Source organism: Camelus bactrianus, chromosome 3 (assembly GCF_048773025.1).
Source record: "Camelus bactrianus isolate YW-2024 breed Bactrian camel chromosome 3, ASM4877302v1, whole genome shotgun sequence".
In the NCBI taxonomy this organism is placed as follows: Eukaryota; Metazoa; Chordata; class Mammalia; order Artiodactyla; family Camelidae; genus Camelus; species Camelus bactrianus.
Genome location: NC_133541.1, coordinates 109,216,283 through 109,236,556, shown reverse-complemented (window position 1 = coordinate 109,236,556; position 20,274 = coordinate 109,216,283). Strand labels below are relative to the sequence as shown.

General features: G+C 40.6%; 1 protein-coding gene and 1 long non-coding RNA gene across 3 annotated transcripts in view; one reads left to right on the top strand and one right to left on the bottom strand.

The window, feature by feature from the left end:
- Positions 1 to 20,274, bottom strand: part of LOC141577111 (uncharacterized) — a 742,740-nt gene that overhangs the window by 636,586 nt on the left and 85,880 nt on the right. The window contains exon 3 of the long non-coding RNA XR_012505708.1: positions 9,357 to 9,493. This is a non-coding gene — a long non-coding RNA (uncharacterized LOC141577111). The remainder of the gene's footprint in view (positions 1 to 9,356; positions 9,494 to 20,274) is intronic.
- Positions 14,500 to 20,274, top strand: part of GLRA1 (glycine receptor alpha 1) — a 79,910-nt gene continuing 74,135 nt past the window's right edge. For both annotated transcript variants that reach the window (XM_010970016.3, XM_010970015.3), the window contains exon 1: positions 14,500 to 14,555. In XM_010970016.3, the coding sequence (XP_010968318.1) occupies positions 14,500 to 14,555 (56 nt within the window). The remainder of the gene's footprint in view (positions 14,556 to 20,274) is intronic.

Sequence of the window (20,274 nt, the reverse complement as noted above, 5' to 3'; positions counted from 1 at the left end):
AAAACTCTTAGGACAGAGAATTACTCTGGGATCAACTCTGCTTTCAACCAAGGAGTGGGCTGCGGACTTGAGATCTCCTCTTGCCATTTTCTAAATGGCCAAAGGACAAGAATGGATTTTCTAATCCCAGAGTATACATTTTGTTGATGCACCTATAACCCAGGCACTGGAAATTCAGGTCAGGGACTTGGGGGGAAACTGAAGAAACTGCCATCAGCCTTTTGGGAATCCAATGTTAAATGTGAAGCTTTTAAAACAAAAAAGGACCCTTTGCTTCTGAAAGTCAGGAGAAAACTGCCTTTAATGAGACCGGCAGCCAGAATCCCTGAAGAAAGTGGAGAAATGATATTGTGTTTTTATCTTGCATTGTTGGCTTTGGAAAGTGGCTGGAAGCCTCAAAGGCTCACATCTCCAGTCTCACATTCAGCTGTCAACTGACTGCTCAGAGGCATAAGCTCTGGGGTCTCTGTGGGACCTACATGGACCTCTTCTGCCCAAAGCCTGAGATGCTACAAGGAGGAAGGAAAGACACAGCCCCCAAAGTGCAGGTCACAGTCACAGGCTAGGGATCATGGTGGGCGAGGAAGAGTGGTGGTAATAATAATTGGGCACTTTCTCTATGCCAGGCTAAGTTCTAAATGCATGACTACATAATATCCTGGTGAGGCAGGTATTGTTATCATCACCATTTTACAGATCAGGAAACTGAGGTTCAGAGCTGTTAAGTAGCTTTGTCAAGGGCACACATTAGCAAGCAGCAGAGCCAGAATTTGAACCCTGAATCCCACATTCTTAGTCATTGTGACTACTACCTCTATGTATATCAAATGAGTGAGGATTTACATCTTAAGTTTTGCTCCCGAGAGCATTCCATAGTCAACTATACTGAAGATGTCTTGGATAGTAGTGTGTGAGCAGAAAGGAGCCTACAAGCCCAGTCCCTTCTAAGATCCTTGAATCTGCTCTGCACTTTCCTTGTGATCACCCAGTACTTGCTTTCATGACTCCAATGATATACACATTAACAACTTTATAAGACAAACCAATCACCTTTCAAGAGCTTTGGCCATAGGAAAGTCTATATTGAGCTGAAATATGTTCCCCTAAAATATCTACCCACTAGTTTTGTTTCTGCCCTTTGGGATGGCATGGACAAAATCAACCTTTCTTCTACCTAATAGTCCTCCAGGTACTTTGGAAACAACTCTGGTCTCTTCAGATATACCACCCCCACTTCCTGCCACTCCTGCAAAAAAAAAAAAAGAAAAAAATAACTAAGGCATTTCTTTACTTGTCCACAGTCTCAATAAACACTGCCTGAATACCCACTACAGATCAAACACTCTGCTATCTATGTGCCGAGGGGACAATGGAGCTTCAATTCTCAGAAAGAAGATAAAAATATACACAAATGATTATATTACAAGGTAGAAAATTATGAAACCATAAGAATATCTGAAGGAATGCTACACAAGTTCCAACAGGAGATCTTTTCCAGTCGGGTCACATGTAAAGATGACACAGAAGAGATGCTGTTGGAGCCTGGTCTGGAAGAATAAGAGTATTACTGATATGCCCGAGTGAAGCAGCATGGCCTCGGTGTGAGCAAGACAACCAAATAACAGCCTCAGTTCCTCTGCACCATCTCATTACAGAATAATCCTATAAGTCATGATCAAAGAAAGGATCAACGGCTCAAACATATTATCAGCCCCCTAAGCCTTTAGAGGAGAAGGCCTATTGAGAGATTAAGACACTTAGGACAAGTCTGAGAGATTTTCTTGCAGTTAGAGCTTCACTAATTGATATCCAAGCATCAGCGACCACTCCGTCTGGCTCACTGTTACCGCCACCTGAGAAAGGAGAGCCCACCCTTACGCAGAGTCGAGGGCCCAAAGCAGAGAGCAGAGGGACATGCGTGGTGAGATTTTCTGCAAAGTCAGACAGGACACCTTTCTGCCTCTAACAGGCTACATGATGCACTCTTGGTTTAGGCACAAGTGGCACATCCACATAGCCAATCAACCATCCAGAGGCATTTATGGAGAATTACAAAAATCAGGGCTCTTTCCGGTGTAAAGAGAAGAGAAATCCAACTAAAATTGGCTTAAGCACAAAATAAATGAGTTGGTCTATTTAACTAAAAAGGCTAGAGGAGATCATGGTTTGAGTCTGACTGCATACAAGTGTTCAGACAATACTGTTGAGAATCCAGCTTCTCTCCAGTTCTTGACTCCAATTCCCTCAGTATTGGCTTCATCCTCTATTTCCTTTTAATGTGGCGGTGGGGAAGATAGTTTACATCCTCAAAGTATTGTCTCATTCACTGTGACCAAATAGATTTGGGTCATACATTTATTCCTGAACAACTCCCTGTTCAGGGTCTAGAATATATTGATTAAGCAGTCCTATGTCAGGTCCTCCCATGCCCCCATCTTGGGCTAACCCTAACCAAACCACCTGGAGTGACAGTGGGTAAGGTGAAGGACGTTCCCCAAGGAAAACTCAGGGTTACCATAGAATGACGAATGGATGCTGGTTGGGCAAAAACAACAGATATCTATTCTCAAATCTCTTCTGGTGTAAATTCACAAGGCCATATTTTTGTCATCAAGAAAACTATTATTTTGTAGAGAGAAGGTTGCCACATGTAAAATTAATAGAAAGTCTAACTGATTATAACAAATAACCTGAAGTATACACTACAGATTATAAGTTTAAAAACTGATGTTGGGGTAAAAAGTGCAAACTTGGGATCAAATCCCAGTACCACCAACTACCTGCTATAACTGAACAAGACACTTGATCTTTCTATGCCTTAAACATCATTCTTCTATAAAATGGGGGCAATATTAGACTACTCTGTAAGGTTATTATGATAATTTAATGAGAGTTTTATCAGGAAAATGAGCACAAAGCAAGCCATAGAGTAAACAAATCTTGTAGGATTACATTCATTCATTTAATGCTTACTATGTGCCAAGAGCTACTACAGGGACGAGCAACACAGTGGAGAGAAAGAAAGTTCCTATTATTGTGCTGCTTATATCCCAAAATGAAAAAGTAAATAAGTAAATGAGCAAAAAAAATTTAGAGGAAGGTAATTACTATCAAGGAAAAAAACAAACGTTAATGACTGGGGAAAAAGTACTTCAAATAGGATGGTCAGGCAAGGCTTTATTGAGAAGGTAACACTTAAACTGAGATATGGATGATGAAAAAAATTAATTGTGTGAAGATTTGAGCTCAAAAACAAGTGGAAAAAATCATTTGCTTGGTAAAGTAAGGTAAAGTAAGGGGAGAGTGGCATGAGATGTGGTCTGAGAGGGAGGTTAGGACTAATCATTTAAGTTCACAGTGAGGAATTGCATTTCATTCTAAGAACAAATGGAATCCAATGCAAAGATTTAATATTTTAAAGATTACCCCAGCTATTGTGTAAAGTATGAACTATGAGTTTAGTGTAAACATAGAAGTGAGCGGTGAGGATATAGCTCAGTGGTAGAGCGCATGCTTAGCATGTACAAGGTCCTGAATTCAATCTCCAGTATCGCCATTAAAAATCAATAAATAAACCCAACTACCTTCCCCCAACCAAAAAAAATAGAACAGCTAGAAAAGAAAAACTGCTGGAGGGAAGAAAAGAATTAGAAAAGCAACAGCTAATCCCTGAGGAAAGCATCAGGTGAGATAAACAGAAAGATGGGCCAAAAGCAAGCCAGTCGAGGGAGGCCAGGCACATAATGCAGAGTAGCTGTGGGAACCTTCAGTGGCTCCCTATTGACTCCTGGCTATGAAGAAGTAATCTGTATCTGACAAACCTTCCTACTGAGAACAACTATAAAGACTGGATCAAAAACAAAATCAGGAATTTGAAGGCAATGGGGAACAACAAGGCAGCCATGACTTATAGGGCCAGAAGAAAAGAAAACATACTGAAGTTGGTCTTAAATTGGTGCTTTCTCCACTCAGGGCATTTTCTGATTCTCACTGCAGAACAAAAAGGTAAAAACAGAAAATAGTCACCAAGCCGTTCTACTGAGCTAGAAGGACAAAAAATGAGTTGGAGGCAGTCAGAAAGTAAAGAGCCAATATCCTAGAGATAAAGGAACCATAGGAAAGTGAGCCCAACATTTTGCATGGAGTTCTTCAGTGTGTTAGCAAAATTCTCAGATGCACATGTATGTGGTAAGAGTCTGAGAAGACCAAGCAAACCTAGCTGATACCCTCCTCTAGGAGGTGGACTCATTTTCCTCTCCTTGAGTAAGAGCTGACTTCCTTCCGAACAACAGAGAATGACAATGGAAAAAATGGTAACTTTACAGTCAAGGAACCCGTCAAACACTACCCTACTCCAATCCACAGCGATAAGTCATGGGGATATCATGTGACAGTAAAAGCACTTCACCATTGTGATATCCTTCCAAAAACTCATATCCTCAGTCTAATCACGAGGGGAAAAAAAATCAGTCAAATTCAACCAAATGACATTCTACAAAATACCTGACCAGGACTCTTCAAAACTGTTAAGGTCATGAAAAACAAGGGAAGCTAAGAATCTGTCACAGTTGAGAGGAGACTAAAGAGACATGATGACTAAATGTGATGTGCTGGCCTAGATTGGATCCTGGGACAGTAAAAGGACAATCAAGAAAAAACTAGAGAAATCCAAATAAAGCCTATAGTTTAGGTGATAGTAAGGTACCAATATTTCTTCCTTAGTTCTGACAAATGTACCATGGTATGTAAGAAGTTAACACTGGGAAAACTGGGTGAAGGGTATATGGGACTCTTTTTGTAAATCTAAAAATAAAACAAAATGAATGATAGTGATGGGGGGGCGGTCCTTCAGGGAGGATGGTCAGGGAAGGCTTCATTACAAAATAAAATTAAAAGGTTGTTTTTGATAAAGCAGTTGCTAAGAGGTAAAAAAAAAAAAAAGCTGAGTAATGATTTTTCACAGTCCCATAGTATTGGGGAAACAAAAGTTGGAGTTCAGGGCCCGCCACAGAGGAGGTACTGCTTTTCAATTGAGACCCCAATGGGCTATGTCCAAGGATTAAAGGGAATGAGAAATAGACACTCTTCACAAAGCCTGAAACACAGCTTCAAATCATCTCAATCCATGGTTGGATCAAGGTGATCCATCCATACTCCGCCAGCCATGAGGAAATTCAATCCTTTCTAGAAGATAACATGATTCAGAGCCACCATAATTTTTCATAGACAATTTAAGGTATTCACTGCAAAAATAACAGCATGACAGTATACAGGCACAATTGACCTAAATCCAATTTTTAAAATATCAGGCAATAGAAACATAGTAATAGATAACCCAGACTCTAGAATTACCAAACAGGGACTGTAAAATAATTATAAATAATATGCTCCAGAAAACAGATGAAAAGATGGAGAATATCTTCAGAGAACAATAATCTATAAAAAAAAAAAAAAAGCAAGTGGAAATGCCAACCTGAAAATTAAGACAATTGAAATTAATTCAATAGTAAGTGTAAAACCAGACTAAACACAGCAAAGAGAAGATAAGTCAAAAGAGTGGGAAAGATCCAGAATGATGCAGAGAGAGGGAGGGAAAAAAGAATAGAAAATGCAGAAATATGCATAAGCAACATAAGGAACATGTTGAAAAGGCCTTATACGTGAAATTAGGATTCTAGATGGACAGGAAACAGTGAAGAAGCAATAATTAAAGAAAGACTGACTATTGATGAAATACATCAAGACACAAATTCAAAAGGCTCTATAATTCCCAAGCATGATATTCTTAAAGAAAACCAAACCTAGGAAGCCACTGTGGATGGAAGCAGATTGAAGCTGCAACGGAGGGAATGCAGTCCCAGCATTATGAGGACAACCCAGAGGGCAGCAGGTGCAGGTGTGAAAAAGGATGTGGGCACTTGTCTGCTTCAGTATGACTGTGTGCTCCAGGAAAGGAAGTACCCTGGGCAGTGTCTGAAGGGAGGAGACCACAGAGCTTTGAAATACCAATTTCTCCAATGTAAAAGAACAATGTTCTTTTATAAGATTCATGATCAAGATTCAAAGAAAAGGATATTGATACCATTGTGTTGAAACCAAGATGAAAACAGCAAAGGATTTTCTCTGGTAATTAAAACAGAAGACAAAATAGGAAACTTACTTATTGCTACATCTATTCGGCTGGACCACTTTTTCCCTCCATGGAACACCAGAGAAAATGGATGAGTTCTGTTGTTTAATATGTATAAAGTAAATGATTCTCTTGCTGTAAGTTATTTTTAGAAGAAAAATTTAATTGAACAGTTATGGACTGGGAGCATAATAAATGTGTCTTGAAAATTGTTCTAAAGCACAAAGAATGGAAAGATTGTTATTTTCAAACTTGACTCTTCAACCAAATGACATAATTTGTACATCCTTTGTGAATATTATGAGGGCCACTGGTGGGACTGATATAATCAATAACTTGCAACCTGGTAAGCAAATGTATTTTGGGAAAGTTTAGGACAAAGTTTTCTTTTACTCAATCTGTCCTATTTAGTTCTAAAATAAATGGTGTTTGATTCCTTAGGAAAAAGACAAAGAAAACCAAAACTAGGCACGTCATATAAAACAGATAAAAACCTAAAGGAGTCACGCTCCCTGACTTCAGAGTATACTACAAACCTACAGTAATTAATACAGTATAGTACTGGCACAAAAGCAGACACATAGATCAATGGAACAGAATAGAGAGGCCAGACATAAACCCACGCACTTACGGTCAATTAATCTACAACAAAGGAGGTAAGAATATACAATGGAGAAAGACAGTTTCTTCAATAAGTTGATATATACAAGATCTTGTGGTAGCTCACAGGGAAAAAAAATGTGACAATGAATATATGTATGTTCATGCATAACTGAAAAATTGTGCTCTGCACTGGAATTTGATACAACATTGTAAAATGACTATAACTCAATAAAAAAAGTAAAAAAAAAAATAAGTTGTGCTGGAAAAACTGGAAAGCTACGTGTAAAACAATTGGAACATTCTCTAACACCATACACAAAAATAAACTCAAAATGGATTAAGACCTAAGTCTAAGACCAGAAACCGTAAAACTCGTAAAAGAACACCTAGGTAAAACACTCTTTCACATAAATTGTGGCAATATTTTTTTAGATCTGTTTCTTAAAGCAAAGGAAATAAAAACAAAAATAAACAAATGGGACCTAATTAAACTTAAAAGCTTTTGCACAGCAAAGGAAACCATCAACAAAATGAGAAGGCAGCCTACTGATGGGAAAAAATATTTGCAAGTGATATATCCAATAAGGGGGTAATATCCAAAATATATAAACAGCTCATACACCTCAACATCAAAAAATAAACAACCCAATTAAAAATGAACAGAAGACCTGAATAGACATTCTTCCAAAGACACACAGATGGCCAACAGACACATAAAAAGATGTTCAACACTGTTAATCATCAGAGGAATGCAAATCAAAACCATAATAAGATATTACCTCACACCCGTCAGAATGGCTATCATCAAAAAGCCCACAAATAACAAACTTTGGTGAGGATATGGAGAAAAGGGAACCCTTGTACACTGTTGGTTGAAATATAAATTGGTGCAGCCACTGTGGAAAACAGTGTGGAGGTTCCTCAAAAAAACTAAAAATAGAATTACTGTAGGACCCAGCAATTCCACTCCCCAGTACATATCTGAAAAAAAAAACCCACTAATTTGAAAAGATACTTGCACCCCAATGTTCATAGCAGCATTATTTACAATTGCCAACGCATGGAGGCAACCTAAGCGTCCATCAACAGATAAATGGAAAAGAAGATGTGGTGTACACATACAGTGGAATACTACTCAGCCATAAAAAGACTGAGTATATATAATATATAGTATTATATATATATATTAGAAAAAAAAGAAAAATTAAAAATCAATTATCTAAGCATCCATTTCAAGAAACCGGAAAAACAAGCAAATTATCACCCTTCCTCAAAAAATGTTTAAGTTGAGAGTGGAAAAAAAGGAATAGAAAATAAATTTATAACATAGAAAAAAAGCTGGTTATTTGAAGAGACAAAAAAAAAAAAAAAAAAAGGCTAACCCCCAGAAGAATAATCAAGAAAAAAGAGAAAGCACAAATTACCAATATGACAAATTAAAAACAAATTCTATACACTGACAAGATAAGAGAGTGATAGCAACTCAATGTGAAAATGTATCTAAAATAGACAGATGCCTAGGAAAAATACAACTTATTAAAGGTGGCACGAGAAGAAATACATATACAATCTTAACAGTCCTACATATATTAAAGAAATTAAATCTGTAAATTGAAACCTTCTACTAAGAAACCACTGGGCCCAGAAGGCTTCATCAATGAATACTTGCAACCATTTAAAAAAGAAATAATACCAATCTTATAGAGACAGTTCTAAAGAAAAAACAATCACAACTTGCTGATGAAGCCACCACAATCTTTATACCAAAACCCTAAAAAGACATTTTTTTTAAAAGGAATGATACTGGTTAATTCCTCTCATGAATAAAGATGATTTTAGACAGAAACAAGCAAATTAGAAGTAACAGAAATTAGAATAGTAGGTCCCTTTGGCAGATAATGACTGGGAGGTGATATGAGGTAGGCTTCTCAAGTGCTGGTAATGTTATGATATGGATAGCTTCCCTTTTGTAAATAATTGATCAAAACTTATGCACTTTATATATGTGTATTTCCATTTTAAATGGTTTTTAAACATGCAGTACAAGAATCTCTTTTCATCACCTCCTCCCTCCAAGCAACGGTTTACATGCTCTTTCTATTTTATCAACTGCCTTAGTTCCTGGTATGGAGAAAGAATCTAAATATTTGTTACAAACTGAATGAACAAATCTTTAGTTAGACATGTAAAACCTCAGCACCATGTCAGACATACAGCCAGTGCTCAAAACATGCATCCTTTTAAAACTAATGAATGAACTACTGAGTGAAAACTCAGGGAAAAAAAGGCCATATCCTCTGCCAAGCCTTGATGCCAAAAATCCTTGTTGGAGACAGTGGAAGATGAAAGACCCAGTAAGAGGAATGGACTGAATGAGCATGAAATAAGAGTTAAGGGCAGACTGAGAAGAAAGGCGGGGGGGGGGGGGGGTAGGCAGAGGTGGTTTGAGGGGAAAATGGAAATAAAGTACAAGGAGGTAATGAAAAGTCTAATGTGGATGTCAAGAGGTTAGAGCACGGTACAAGTACAGACTTGGCTGCAAAAGAAAATCCAGGAGTCTTCAAGCAGAAAGCCAAGATCTGATTAGCCTTGATATGAAACTTTTTTTTGTCTCTGATCCTACCTTCTCTTCTTTTAGTTCAGGTCCTGGAGTGAAGGGGTTGGGAGCCATGACTTGAGAGGCAGGAGTCCTGAGTTCTAGATTCAACTTTGTGGTGATACCTTAAGCCAGCTGCACCACTTTCCTGGTCCCTGGGTGACCTGTCAGTAAAACGGGAGGAAAGGTCTCTCAGTATTTTATGCATGTACTCCTTATGACTAAAAATTTTCTGGTGCCACTGAGATTTCCTAAGTAGTTCTGAGTTCCCTTCTTTAAAGCACAAAGAATAGACTATTGCTTTGTAATTTAAAAAAAAAAAGTAGCAAGTGTATTCTCTAAGTTGAGTTAGTAAAGGCTGGCAGTAAGCCTCAGCTCCTTGGAGGAAAGGCTCTTCCATAGTCCATTTTCAGACCCATATTCATCATAATACTTCAGCACAATTAGGCAAGCTGCTCAGTTGCTCCAAATATCCATCTCTCTTTACAAAGTATCACTAGAGCCTGTCAAAGCAGTGTTGAAGCCTCCAGCACTCTCCTCTGTGAATGTCATTTTGGACAGTGGCTTGCCATGGTGTTAATTACATTAGCTGGCTCAGGACAACATAGTATCACCTGATTAACACTATTTCTTCCCCTGCTTTTCTTCTCTTTAGGCCCTCTACCTAAATTGTTTTGTTCTTCTTTCATTTATTCACTTATTCATCCTTGCAAGAAATATTTACTGAGCACTTCCTAAGTGCCAGGCACTGTGCCAAGGGCAAGGGATATATCGGTAACAAGTTAGATAAAGCCCTTCCTTTGTAAATTTCCTTAACCTTCATCTTAGTTGGAGGGAAAAAAAAAAAGTGGTAAGATCCTTTAGCCATATTTAGGGTACCTATATTCTTTTCTCAATTCTGCTACTAGTCTAAGGGGTAAAGTTGCTTAACCTCTCTGGATATAATTTTCCTCTTCTGTAAATAAAAGAATGGAATAAGAGGATTCTCAAAGAATCTCTCACATGGATTTTTTTTTCTGTAGCTTCTAACTAGTCTCTAGCTTTCATTTTTGCCTCTCCTTCCCACACATCTTACTCTAAAGACAGTAGCCAGGTTAATCTTACTAAAATGTTGTCAGGTCTTGTTACTGCTCTGCTTAAAACCTGCCAATGGGTCTCACTCAAAATACAACCCAAAATCCTTACTATGCTTTGCAGGTAGTCCATGATCTGGCCCCTAGCTACTTCCTAACCTCTCTCCTGGCACTCTTTCCTTCACTCACTCCATCCAGGCACACTGTCCTGCTTGCTGTTTCTTGCACACTCTAAGCATACTCCCCTCTCAGGGCCTTTGCATTAGCTGCCTGGAAAGCTCTTCCTCCCCTCCCCGGGGTTCACAAGGTTCGTTCCCTCACTTCCTACAGTCATTTGTTCAAATGTCTCTTTTTCAGAAGGCATTCCCTCACATGACCACCCTGTATAAAACAGCATCTCTGTATTACTCTCCACCCTTTACCCTACTTTTTTCTTTTTAATCCTTATGATTGCCTAATACACATCATAATTTACTTGTTTATCTTCTGTCTCCCTCTACTAGAAGATACACTCCACTAAAATTGGGATCTTAACTTGTTTTGTTCTCTGCTGTAGCCCCAGTGCCTAGAGTAGTGCCTGACATACAGTAAATGCTCAATAAATGTTTGTAGAATAAGTGAAAAAATCAATCTCCTCTAGTAATAAAATAAGTCTCAGTGTATATCAAAATTTATTTATACTTAGAAGGATTCAAATCTGGTTACTGGGACCTATAAGAGAGCAATCAGTTACTGGAATTAGGCTACAGAGAATACGTACCAATACAAATGGACCATCAGCTGAAGCCAATCTATTTCATTCCACTCAGAGTTCTTTTTCATAGCCTGGTAGTCCCAGTAAGATCAGACCTGGATGCCATTGCTTCTATGCAGCTTTTTGTGGTAAGAAGAGTGGGCATGCCTGTCGTCATTTGACTTAGGCCAGAGAAGTTTGGTCATTTATCCAATGTCAGCCAGGCTTTTTGAGGCAGAGATATAGTAAGAGCATAAATTCCAGACCCCCAAGCCTTGGTTGTTTATTTTCAAAAGTGACCTACACAAGACAGGAAGATCTGGGTATACTGCATGTAGACATAAGAAATATGAGGTATTAGGTAAAAAGTGAAGATTCACAATCATGAGGAATTTTTCCCACTGAACCTCTGAAGTGACTGCATGTTCCAGAGATTCAGAGTATTGTTTATCTTACACATTGTCATATCTCCAATGCTTGGCATGAGCTCAGTTCACCTGTGCTGATTAAATAAAAGTAGCAGCCTCGTATTAAACAAAAGCCTACCAGAAAACAAGTAATAATCACTCTCGTTTCCTGCACAGGCCACAACTTTAAAACCATTCACACCCCAAAACAGCAACACCCTCACACACATGCACACACAACATCCCTTGAAGGAGAAGAAAAAGGAATTCTACACACTTCATCTACACCTACCTACACAGGTGCTTCCTAGCCAAGCGAGAAGCAAGAACGAAGTTTCCAGCTCACATTTTGTTTCAGTACCTCCAGGGACAAGTGTGATACACACAGATGCAGACATATACGCCTATGTGGACAGAGACCCATCTACAAACACAAATGTACAAATACATATATGCACCTCACACTCACTTCAGAATTAGGCCAGATATAAATCACAAATCAATGTATATACACAGAAATATGCATGCTTGTCTTTTCCAAGCAAATCACATATATGCACATACACAAGTACAAAAACACAGTCACAAAGATAATCTTTACCTCAAAGTTTGACTATGAGAAGTAAATTAGATTCTGTTAAGTGCACAGTAGTGCCTGGTCCATACAAAGCATGCTAATAAAGGTTAGTGATACATCAGACAGATAGAGAGATACAGATTGATCACATAAATTTGTATCAGACTCATATATATATCTACCTTTAAAACAAAAGTTCCTTCTCAGTCACTACTTAGAATCTCATGGAAAGTCTAAGCAACCGATCACTGTTCTGATGTATGGGAGCCAATAAAAGAGGAAGTAATGTAGGGTGTGCTGTAACACTGAAGGGGAGGGTGGTTAGGGCAGATAATCACTGTGATAGGAGGTTAGTGAACAAAGCTTTCCAGACTTCTTTGCTAGGGAGAAGGCCCAGGCTTCGAGGGAACTGAGCTGTTAAGGACAATTCTACTGAAAACCAGCCTCCAAAAACTCAAAAGAAGGAGTTCCAAAAGCTACTAAGTGAGAGGGAGGGGTTATCTCCTTTCAGTGGGCTGGGAGAGAGACAGACCCCAGAGTTCCAGCCAGTTCAAATCAGCCAGAAAATCCTGAAGAGGCTATTAATCTACTAAAGTCCAGTAGCTTGGAGAAAATCTGATTAACTCCACCTTCCCAGCTGGACTTTAGAGTGAAATGTATAGCTGGTTTTTGAGATTCAAATAACCTGGGAAAACTGAAGCAGAAGGAAGAAAAAACAGAGAGTGGGAGTGATAAGTATGAGAAACCTGCATGTACCACTTGGCACTATCATTATTTTGTAGCAAGCCACAGCTCTCTGAGGCTCTGTTTCCTCAGCACGTGAATGTAAATAAAACTGTCTCCTGTCCAGCTGAAAGAAGGCATATATTCCTTATCTTCCCAAAAGGTACCAGCAGTGAGGCCAGTACTGCTCCCTCTGAACACTGGAAACTGTTCAAGGAATTTCTTCTGTATTTTCCTGCTGCAGTGCCCCTGGGGAGGGAGAGGAGGGATCTGCTTTTATTGACCAGACTTCTTACTAAAACCTTTTTTTTTTTTTTTTCTGGAACCAAATATTACAACTTCAGAGCTCTAAAGAAACTCAAGAGATCTGGTTCAATTCTTTGCTTTTAAGATGATGAACCGAGCCCAGAAGCACGTCTGAACTGGAACCTGTGGTGTTTGTTTGTATTACTCACATACAACTACATTCTTTAAAAATTAATGCAATATTTTGAGAGATCTAGAGAGATTAACTCCATAACCTCCCCTACTCCACCGCCCGCCTGCAATGGAGAGGGGAGTCACGGATCTCGACCAGCACTCTAAGCGTTAAACTCAACCCAGAATCTAACACGCGATTGGCCAAACACCGGGAAAAGATCTGGTTTTCGCAGCCGCGGGCCAATGAGCACCTCGAGTGGGAGGGTTTGAAGATACTAAGGAGTTTTCCCCCCTTTTTTTCTCTCCACCGCCCCCCTCAACCATCAGCCATCGCCTGCCCGCCCCCTCCTTCCCAATTCCCTACGCCGCCAGTTTGTTAAATTAATGCAGTAAGAAAGTCTGAAGATCTAAAGGAGTCCTGGCCAAAGGAAGATGGGCGAGCTCAGAAAACAGAGATGCATCTGAAGCCTTGGGCTCCTGAGCCCTGCGGGGGTCGCCATGGACCCCAGCAGCCTCTGAAACTTGCCCTGAGCTCTCTCATGCCTGCAGCCCCGAGCAATGGGACACCTTTCCTGCAGTGATCATAACTTATTCGGCGGGGACAGGAGAACAGGGATCGCAAGGCGACAGCAGACGGGTACGCAGGCAGGGGAACGAGATTCCGGGACTCCGTCGCGATGCGCCAACCTGGCACATTCTCCAGGATTTAACTGAAGGCAGCACCTTCAATCGCTTCCCCTCGCCCCTAACCCCTCAAGCCAGCCCAGGGGCATAAAGCCCTGTTCTATCTACCCAGGATGCTCGCCCAATCTAATGGTCCGAGGCCAGCGCTCTGATCTCCAAAGAAGATTTTTTTTTCTTTCACGGAGCTGGCCGTTTAAACAGAAAAACAGGGGTAAAAAAGAAAATATACCCACCCCCAAACGTGCCTCCCCAGCGCCGCAGGGAGCCAACAGACACGCTGGAGTTTAACAAACAGCAATACTCTTCGCGCTCCTGAAAAGCAGGGCTGGACGCTCTCCGTGGTGCTGAAACGCCTCGAGGCTGCCTCTGTCCGTGGTACCTACAGCCCACTACATCCCAATTTCCCCTGGGGCTCTCCTTCCGAGCCCCTGTTCCCCACCTCCCCATAGCATCTGGATTATTTTTTTCAACAGCGCTCGCTGGTTTTGTAAGTGCCAATTCGAAACATTTTGCCCTCATAACTCGTGGACTACAAAGCACAAGGACCTGAAAAATGTACAGCTTCAATACTCTTCGACTCTACCTTTGGGAGACCATTGTATTCTTCAGGTATGCAATTTTCTACTGACCACATCGCTCTGATGGAAATGGGGAAAGGAGCATGGACGCTGACTCTGTCCGTGATCCCCTCATTTGGGGGGGAGGAGGGTGCTGTATACCGCTGCAATCGGGTCTTTCCATCCCCCGCTCCCTCATCCCCCCTACCCCGCCCGCAGGGTGTCTGGCTTGTGCGTAGAGGTCTGAGACAGTCGATGCCCTGGCAGCTGTTTGCCTGTTTCTTGTGATTTGTTTTGTCCTTCTGCCTGCTACATCCCCACCCCATCACTGGCCCTCAACCTCCCTGCAAATTGGCTCTCACTAGGCTGAGGACTTTAAGGGGAAGCTTTAGGAGTTGCTCAGTTTAATTAGGACTGCATTCTCTCTAACCGCAGTGCCGAAAACCTCAGCTCTCCCGTCTGGGAGCCAAGTGACAACTAGCGGTGACGGGGAAGGTTGCACTCGAACGCGCTGGACACAGAACATTTCATTTTCTCTCCTTTTCTGTTGTTGTTTTCTTTTTCTGAGGGGTGGGGGTGGGGTGTTACAGAGGCTTAGTGCTTGGAACTGACAGTGTTAAGACCTCAGGTTGTAAAGCCCTGAACCTGGTGTGCAGAGTGGATCTATGCAGGTACAGATTCCAGGAAACATTTCTCTTTTGAAACTTTGACTCCCTCCTCTCCCCCATTCACCTTTCCAAACTCTACTTGTTAGCTGCAGATCCTGAACTGATGGGCAAGTCTTGTTTGTTTTGTTTCTTAATTTATGTCTATCCCCAATTCAGTAACTGAGTTCTCTCACCCATGGTCTCCTAAGTTAAAATTTTCTGCCTACAGGCTTAGCATTCTTTTGTTAACACAGGTGAAAAGTGAAAAATCACCTCTTCAGGAAGCCTTGAAATATACAATCCTTTTATAAGTGAGTAAATCATGCCATCTTCAGAGATGGTTATGATAAATTCCATTTATATGAATTGAAAAAAATTAGTCTTCTTTCATGACCTGCAGGGATCATTAATCTTCTTCATTTTAGATGTCTGACTCTCATGTTTTACCGTGACATTAGATTAACAGTTATTTGAAAAACCCACTCTAGGTTGTTTTTTAAAATAAGTAACCACCAAATATTAGTCTCTCCCATCATAAACCAGCAAATAATTCTTGCTTTTTTTTTTCACATTGTAGATAACTCTGCATATGAATTGGTTTGACTAATCCAGTGGTTTGTTTATTAAATGAATGACACCTCCCCCTAGATTTTAAGAGTCTATATGTGAGACTCTCTTCATGTCTTTCTCTAGATATGAAGAAAAGACCTCTATCCTTCTCTGAGATACCCAATGCTAAAGCTTCTAATTTCCAGTTCAAATAATTCTTTGATAGGCCACAGTCCTGCCCACATCTCAGAATACAAATAGTCAGGGAGTCAGAATGAAAAAAAGTGCAACAATCCAGGGCCTTGTGAAATGTAGCTACTTTATGGGTGAAAGGGCAGGAAGTATCTTCTTAACAGTATCAAATTCTTACATACTAGAACTATAAAATGCTGTGGAGGTGGGGTACTTGGTAACATTTGTATGCAAATTGATTCTCTGTTTGGCTTTCTGAGACAGAACTGAACCAGTGAGATTAAAGAGCAAATTAATAGGACCAAGCACATCCTCCCCCACCAACTCCTTTTTTCTTGATGAACCGTTTGGCTTGATTTTCTTCTCCCAGACACTGTCTTTCGCAAAAGGGAGACAGTCTAAAAGGTTTGCATTGTAATCATTTTGATGAGGTTATGAATCCACCGTGTTAATTCTTTAAGTTACTGGTGGTGGCCTATCAGGAAGCATCACTCTATATTTCCTTCCCCTACATGTGTCAAGGCAGACATGAGCCACAATGGATACGGGATATAATGCTATGTGTATATAAGGAAAGAAGAGTCACGACTATGGAGAACTGGAAAGGGATTACTGCCATTGTACTTCCAAAATATAGAAATGGCTACATCATATGGGGAATAAGTGTTTCAGAATGTGAAACATAAAATTATAAAAATAAGAATTGAACCAAGGAGATATCCTCAGCAATTTTTCAGAGATGAGAGAAAAAAAAAGTAACAAGGAAGGAAAGTATTGTCTTTGTCTAATTGGCATTTTCTTTTCTAACTCTCTCATTTTTTAAAGTTTAGGTGAAAATACAGAGGTATTAAAATCTAGTGGCTCAAAAGAATGTATGCGGGGGTGAGTGGAGACTGGCTCCCCAGCAGGTTCCATGTGAATAACCCCTTCTCCCCCAAGGGACAGGGGCTGTGTTAGAATGAGCCAATCCAATCATCTCAGGCACCCAGATACTCCTTAGATTAAATGATGCCAGCTGCTCACCTTGTTGGGGAAATATGGAGGCTAGAAAAAGAAAGGCTCTCAATAACAGAAGTGCTGCTGCATCAGCACGTAACCAGCAAAATGGCAATAATGACATCAAAACAAACAAAACAACAATCGAAGTGAGTGGGAAGAAATGCTATACGGTGCCAACACTGAGAACGAATCGAGACCTTAGAGAGAGCCGATGGGGAGAGAGATATAGGGTACTGGGGGACAAACAGCATTGCAGTGCTCATCAACTGTGTCCCCATAAGTAAAATAAGATGATTTGGCTGAAGTTCTTGCTCTGATATTTTAAAAGCCTGTCATTCTAAAATTCCATGAGTGATAAATTCTAGTATTCTAGTATTCAACAACCTAAATTTTGTCTCTCTGTTTCTAGTTGGGGATGGGGCTTTATATCCAGGCTGATCAAAAATAATAAGCAAAGATGTGTTTTGTTTTGTTCTTTTTCGGTAGAAGCACATTCCTTTCAAACCTCCTTTCAAGCCAAGGGGAACTTGTTTTGATTCCCAGAGCCCCTACAGTGGCTTATGGCTGGGAAGGGCCCAGGGTGAGTCAAATGTTCTCACCTTCTGAGTAACCCAAACAGACCCAGGGTATATAACCATGTTTCCCAATTTTGGCACTACTGGCATTTTGAACATTTTGGATAATTTTGTGCTATGAGGGCTAAGCCACACATTGTAAGACGTTTATCAGCATCCTTGGCGCCAATAACACCACCTCCCCAAGTCATGACAATCAAAAATGTCTCCAGACACTGCCAGATATCCAGGAGGGAGTGGGGAGCGGGGGTGTGCAAAACTGCCTGCAGTTGAGAACCACTGGTGTATGAATGACAAAATATTTAACCTAGGGCTCCCATGAACCAATTGTAATGGGAAGGAAAGTCTAGTTTCCTTGAGAAAACGCCCCATATGGAAGACATACAGCAACCCAATGAAACAAAAAGGGACTTAGTTTGTGCTTGAGAAGAGAATTAAGGCAGAGGAGATAAACTGAGTTTAACCCACGGGTGGTTTTCCCAAAAGATGATTCGCTTTTCTTTATGTGCCGTTTCCATCCACGACCCCAATAAATATTACCTTGCACAAGGTTTTGTACTGAATATGGCACTCACTTGCTAAGAAAGGTCACCCAAACCAGTAAAGATGTTTCTATACAAACTAGGGTCAAAAGGAACATGGCAAATAGATTGCTTCATCTCTTAGTCCTGAAAAACCACCCAGTTGAAAGGTAAATGAGTTTTCATCAGAGGTGGCCCTTCTGGCTTCCCATTCTCCAAGCTTGCCAAGAGGGGCAGGTGACCACTCGAATCTTTTCCTCCTCAGTAGCATAGTTGTATTCTTCCTCAAATCTTACCCGTTTCATTTTGGGCACTGTGGAAAGTGTCTAGGAGCTTCTGAAGTGGGCCAAGGACTTTTTCCTAAGGAAAGACACTCCCTAGGCAAGTATGCATTAGGGCCAGTTAAAATGCCAATCTACCCTCTTGCGGGGGCTTAGGAAGCTTGAGAAAGAGAAAAGAAAACGTCATGTTTTTTGCTCCCGAAGTACATTTTGGACAAGGATCCTAGGCTAGTAAATGGAGTTATGAATTGGCACATAACTTCTGCATATTTGCAAAACTGTTAACGACCTATCAGGGGAAGTGTAGGGGCTTTATTTTTGAGGCCATCTCATGAAAGCGGTTGCAACCTTGCAGCACCGTGGAAAGAACAGTTAGGCTACGATTTGAGAAACTTCCTTATAGACTCAGCTCTGCTCTCATCCTGCAACATCGCTTTGACAAGTGTCCTTCCTTCATGGGGACTCAGTTTTCTTACTAGTCAATTCAAATGACCAATTCCAACACCTCTAAGTTCCCTCCAGCCTCAGATAAGGTCTTCATGAAAGAGAGAGGCCCATACCACAAAGGCTCAGGCTGAACTGACTTCAGTGCTGAACTGCCTTCATTTCTTCACTAGGCATTTATTTATCAGGTGTTTATGCACCCAGTCCAAGACTAGGCACTCTGCATGGGAGACAGAGGTAACAGATGCCACAGTCCCTGTCCTTGCAGAAAGGGGAGACGCTGCTCCTTTGAAAGCTACGTTAAAAACCTTTTTCCTCCTTCAGAAGGCCCGCAGAGCTCCCCTCCAGACAGTCTGTGTGCACGGCCTGCGACAGCATCACATTTATGTGGGCGTCATTAACTTTATTTCCTTCATCAGCTGGCAGAAGCCAGAATGATTTTTAAGATGGATGGCACCACCTCCTGCCTGGCCATCTTGACGCTATTCTGCAGGTTTTCTGCTGCTTTGGGCAAAGTAGCCTTGGCCCCAAAGGCAGAAGACCTGGGATCCAGAATTTAGTTAGTGGCATGCCCTTGAGAAGGTTTCATGACCCTTGTGGCCTCAGTTTCCCTGGCTATAAAATGAAGGAAATTGATGAATCACTGTCTCTAAAATTATTTTTAGCGACGCTAGTCCAGGATTATCGCCTTCCTATCTCCTCCATGATAGAACAGTTTTGGTTATAGCTATTTCAGTTATTACAAAAAATGGCAACACTGAATTATATTCAGGCTCCAAGGTCTGAAAGAATTGAGGACCTCAGTAAACAACTTCACTCTCTGGAGAGTTATCCCAACCCAGATACAATTACTGACAGATCCCATAAATGTGTCAGTTTCCCAGGAAATGCTTAGTGTGCTGAGAAAACATGATGCCTGATCATTATCCTCAGAGATAGAAGAGGGGCCTGGGAAAGAGACCAAAGATTTCTATACTTTTTCAGTGACTCTGCTTGGTATTTTTCCTCCCCTATAAAGGCTATGTTTTTCAAAATTTGTTTAGCAAACCCCATTCTTCATTAACTTATTTTCCCCATCTTTATTAACCAAAGGCATTACAGAACTGCCAGAAACACTAATAAAATTGAGAGGTAAGCAATATCGCCACATTGAGATGACCTAAGAAAAAGCAAAAGTAAAGATGTGACGCTTTTTAGTTAGTCCACAGAGCCTTGTCTGAAGTAAATATGCAACGTGTTAGTCTTCGAAATGTTTAAAATGGGTTTTGAATTCTTATGACTATGTCATGAACCCCCTAGGTATCCAGGGACCCCATTTGGGAAACATTAGATTTGATTTATCCTATATGGCTCCACGAGAAGAACTGGAGTAAACTGATGAATATATTTTTAAAGTACACACACAAATTCAGGTTCAACGTAATTGAGAACCTTCTGGTAGATCCATCAAATGGTGCAGCGGCTGCCTCAGTGGTAGTGAGCGTCCCTGTCAGTGGAGATGTGCAAGCAGAGATGGAAAATCCACCTCCTGGGAGGGATGTAGAAGAAATTCAAGCTGCTATT